The sequence below is a fragment of the Juglans microcarpa x Juglans regia genome, chromosome 5S (genome assembly GCF_004785595.1).
Source record: "Juglans microcarpa x Juglans regia isolate MS1-56 chromosome 5S, Jm3101_v1.0, whole genome shotgun sequence".
Taxonomy (NCBI): domain Eukaryota; kingdom Viridiplantae; phylum Streptophyta; class Magnoliopsida; order Fagales; family Juglandaceae; genus Juglans; species Juglans microcarpa x Juglans regia.
In genome coordinates, this window is record NC_054603.1 from 30,866,517 (window position 1) to 30,871,378 (window position 4,862).

A 4,862-nucleotide genomic window follows, 5' to 3' on the forward strand; every position below is an offset into this window, starting at 1 on the left:
GAAATGGGTGGGAGCCAAATTTTTGGCTCCAGATCTCTCTTTTCTTATTTCTCGTGTTGTATCTGTTGGTTTTGGAAAGATTATAAGGGACTCTCACCCCATTGAATCTTGTTGTTATCTTTTAGTTCATCTATAATATGCTTACTTGCTTAAAAAAAAAAAAAAAAAAAACCATCGGAGTACAAAAGTGATCCAAAGTCTTCTTCATGTGGGCTTTAATGGTACTAGAATTATGCCATGGTGGAATATTCATCATGGTGCTAAAAAACAAGCTCCTTTTTTCTTATTCTTGTATGTTGTTGAAGACCTCTAAAGCCAGACTCAAACGTCAAATGATAAAGAAGGTGCATGCTGATTGCTTTTATGTATCGTGTACCTTCCAAGGGGCCCTTCTCTGGTTTTCTTCTGCAACAAAGAAAAATTGGTGGAAAGTACTGTCCCAAGCTCTATAATTATAGCCCGTGGTGTTGGAGATCAGGGTGGCACAATGGCAGTCTTTGTCTGATTTCTATAATTACAGCACGTTGCTGGTTTACATTTGGTTTTAATTATGTTCAGGTTTTAGTGAAATAACTTAACTTCATCCTTCACCGATGGAAGGGTGGGGTTTTCTCTGTGTCTTCTGGAATTTATGAAGAAAAAAAAAATAGAAAATCTCATAAAAATTGTAAACTATTATGCTAACTTAACGAGTAGGAGATTGAAGAAACAAATGAATATTGTTTTATAATGAAAGGGATAATTTACAAAATCATTTAATGGGGTTCAACTGCAAGATACAATTTGACATGAAAACCACTGTGCAAGCGAGCTTTCAGCCTCTTCAAACGCTCTGTTTGTTCCCAACCAACTCATAAAGCTGTAAACGCTACAAATCTAATCATTTGAGCATGTTCTACTCACTCCTACAAGAGCATTACACTTTTTGGTCGGGTTAATTACACTAACCTTGCTATTCACAGATTCAGGGTCTACCTCAAATCTAGTGAACCTAGAGCCTAGAGGCTAGAAGTATCAAGTTATAAGGAGCAGTTCACACTTCCTGGAGTCACTTCAGAGATGGGCTTGGTTTTGAGGAACAAGCATATGACTGTACAGTCATCAACCTTGGAACTCGGATATTTACATCTCCAGGTTGTAACAGCATGATTTACCAACAATTTGGCTGCCATTGATGGTTTCTTTGCAGAAGAAACTATTTTTATAACTTCATTGTTTGTTAACACATCCCATACCTGCAAAAAAAGGCAGTCCATCCAATGGCTTTAGTCCTTGAAAGTCTGAAGTTTTGCAAGTGTGATAGTCCCTGAATTTAACATTGTTTGGGTGAGAACAACAGATTTAAACCTTTTAATTTGTCTTTCACTAACGCACACTAAACCAAGCTTAATTTTTCTTTGACAGTTGGGTGACTTTTTGAATTGTGCTTTTTAAACTCTTACCCCATCGGTTGCTAGAACCACAAACTCATCATTGATAGTGAGGTTCCTATAAGAAACTTCAGGAACTGATATCAGACCACAGTCCTTGAGGCAGAAATCTCCAAAAGCCCTTGACATAGCAAGACCAGGGCAATCTTCATCAGGCATCCATATTCTATAAACATCAGGCTGTCCTTCCACTGCAAAAACTCTGCCTCGACAATTCATTATTCTTTCAGCTTCACCTGAGCCAACATCAGAATTAAAAACAGTGATTTAATTAGACTGAATTTATATAGTTTGCTCATGCTTTGAGGAGAGGAAGATAAAGATGCTAGGTAATAAAAGACCCACTTGGAACATCTGGTTTCAAGTCAACTGTGAGTTGAATGGGTAGAAGTTGATTATTGTCTCCTCTTGTACAAAGAACTGCTCGAGAATCTCCCAAGTTGGCAATGATCAAGTGGCGACCCTAAAAATAGGAAAATTAATTATATAAAGAACACTAGACTAGAATATATCTCGGACTAGCTAGGTATGACTGAGCTTTGTTATTCTACTCATAATTCATACACCACACATTTGATAAGGAAAAAAAAATAAAAAAATAAATAATTATGTGTGGTGTGTGGTGTGGTGTGGAAATGATGAGTAAAATTTTTCTAATAAAATTAGAATATCGCCCTCTTTTGAAAAGTAAAGGTAGTCTCGGATTCTCTTTCTAACTTTGTATCTAAATTACCTGTTTAACTATAGTCACGGCTGTGGTACCACTGCAAAAGCTATCAATGGAGGAATTTAGACAAAGTTCTTCGTCCGTTTCTTTGAAAGATTTAACAAAGCTGCCCTCCCATGAAGCAAGAGATATATTCTGACTATACGGGTTCCTAGGACGATCGTTGATGTCGACGCGACTGTTGCAATTACCACTAGAATCATCGTCGGTATCGGTAACATCAACATCAACCTTACTATATTTTCTTTGATGACGTTGTGAGATTTTAAGTGCTGCAGAGAGCTTTGAGGGTAGATTGTCACGTACATGGTGTGCAACTCTGTGACCCTGGGGACCATGACCATCGAAAACACCACAGAAGAACATTTCTTTCTCGCCAGACAAATCCTGAAATATATATCTTGTTTAACAAAACAACATATATATATATATATATATATATATATATATTTTGGAAAAGTGCTAGAACATATTTAGTTTTCCAGAAAAGATGCTTGAATACACAGCTTAATGATCATTGTTTCATCAACATTTGGATATATACATATATTTATATAATAAACGCAAAGAAAGTCTGAATCAAACCTAGAAAATTCATCAATCACCACAAACTTAGACGACCCAAAAAGGCTACAAACAAAACTACTTTATAGTATAGATCATCAGAAAGAAAGAATTTAATGTTACCTCCCAAACTGTCATGGCGTCTTGGTTGATCCCTTTTCTTCCTTGCTGGGTGTACATTGATGTAAAGCTAGAAGGTCCTTTCAACCTTATAAGGTCTCCAGCATCTCCACGTCGAATGTCAATCTCTTCACCCCCCTCGTCTTCTTTCCCTTCCACAAGATCCCCATGGACCCTCTACACCTGCCATCCTTAGTACAACAGGCGCCCATGAATGGAACCCCACGATACAAAAGCACCCACCAAAATCCAACCGATAATGCATAAACTCTCGGAAAGAACAAGCAGAACAATGGAGGAGGAAATCTCTCAAGGAACTTTTGAATGGATGATGAAGAGTAAAGGAGGAGAGAATTCTGTGGTGAAGAGTTTCATAGTTATATATAGATCATTAGAGCCAAGAAAACCAGTTTTTATATAGAGGGACGTACAAGAATGGTTGACAAAAGAGCCAATCATGATTTAAATGTAAAAAAAAAACACGTAGAATTTAACAAACAAGTGGATTTTAAGAGTGAAAAGCGGCCTGCTCCTCGTTATATGAAATTAACACACAATTGATCTCGACGTGCATGCATGGTCCTCCAAACCCATGGAAAGTTCAAGAACAGCTCCTTTTGCTGACAAAAAGTTATATACATTTGGGAATTTCTAGCTATATCTAAATTTATACACTAAAAGGGTTCATTAATATTATTATTAAAATTCATTAAAATTAAGAAAAAATATTTCATCTCAAACAATGTGGCATTACATATATATATATATATATATATATATATATACACCACTATTTCTTAATAAATTATCCTGGGTATATACTATACTTTCATAAAAACAATCTTCTTAAAATTAATCCATTGTCATTTTCAGGCATTACCAAAAATTCATTATAGTAATTGAAAATAAATTAATAGCTAAAAAAAAAAATGAGAGAGATGAAAGTAGAATAATTTCTAGGGAAGGCAATAGTGTCTGGCCAGAAATGAGCCTTAATTGCATAAGAAAAATTTTTCATATCAGCCACTATTTACCATTTCACATCTCACACCCTATAAAAAACACCTCCACACCTTATGAAAAATACTCACACACCCTATAAAAAAGCTATAGATGTGGAGTGTGAGAGTGAATAGTGACTGATGCATAGTATTACTTATTGCATAAATCTCATTAATTTAATTGCATTTTTTTAATAATTTTCTTTTTCTAAGCAAGCTACTTTAAAAAAATATTAAAAATGCTAATAAAAGATCAGTTAGCTACATGAAGAAGTGGAAGGGAACCTTTCCAACAAAAACAACAAAATTGATGAAACGTTAATATATATTGTCGCACATGATTAAGTTGAAGAGAAATGAGCCATTTTTGTTCTTGTTTGTTTTCTGTGGATCACACAAAACCCACTCTTTTTCGACCTTTCCTGTGAAAACAACCCCTATATATATATATATATATATATATATAGATTTGTCCCATGAGCCTGCATGCCCTTCATATTTCACTGGCATTTTTGTCTATAGCAGGAAACAAGCAATAATAAAACCAACTCCCATCAATGCTAGCTTCTCTTAATCGACTGGTGTCCATAACCACACCACCCCAAGTCGAATTCAATAGTGAGGATCAGCTCAAATAGCCTTTTTTTCTTTTTTTTTTTATTTTTTAAAAAAAGACGGTACTTTAATTTTATTAATAACTCTCACTTATAATAGAGGAAATTAAATTGTGATTACAACGAGATACCTAGATGATACATATAAGAAAAAAGACACAAACCCAGATATCAAAAAATCTTAACAACTCCAACCATACAATATTTTCCTAATGTTCACGACACAAAACAAAACCAAAAAAACTCAAGAACAGGAACCTGTAAGAAAAAGAGAACCAAAACCCAATGCAAGTAAAATTATAAAAAAATAACCGGAGAAAGTCAGAAACATTTCCGAAACAACTTACAAGATGCCCAGATATGAAAGACCAATTTTGTCCAGGCCACGTAATTGATTAGCCTCATA

The 4,862-nt window shown here is 35.0% G+C and overlaps 1 protein-coding gene across 1 annotated transcript; it reads right to left on the reverse strand.

Moving 5' to 3' along the window:
* Positions 1 to 731: 731 nt before the first annotated feature.
* LOC121268179 (probable protein phosphatase 2C 73) lies at positions 732 to 3,179 on the reverse strand. Its single transcript, XM_041172316.1, is given in 6 exon segments — positions 732 to 1,235; positions 1,443 to 1,666; positions 1,776 to 1,893; positions 2,164 to 2,544; positions 2,845 to 3,020; positions 3,023 to 3,179. Coding segments are annotated over 6 exon segments (1,146 nt in total). The 5' UTR covers positions 3,054 to 3,179; the 3' UTR covers positions 732 to 1,019.
* Between the last annotated feature and the right edge of the window lie 1,683 nt (positions 3,180 to 4,862).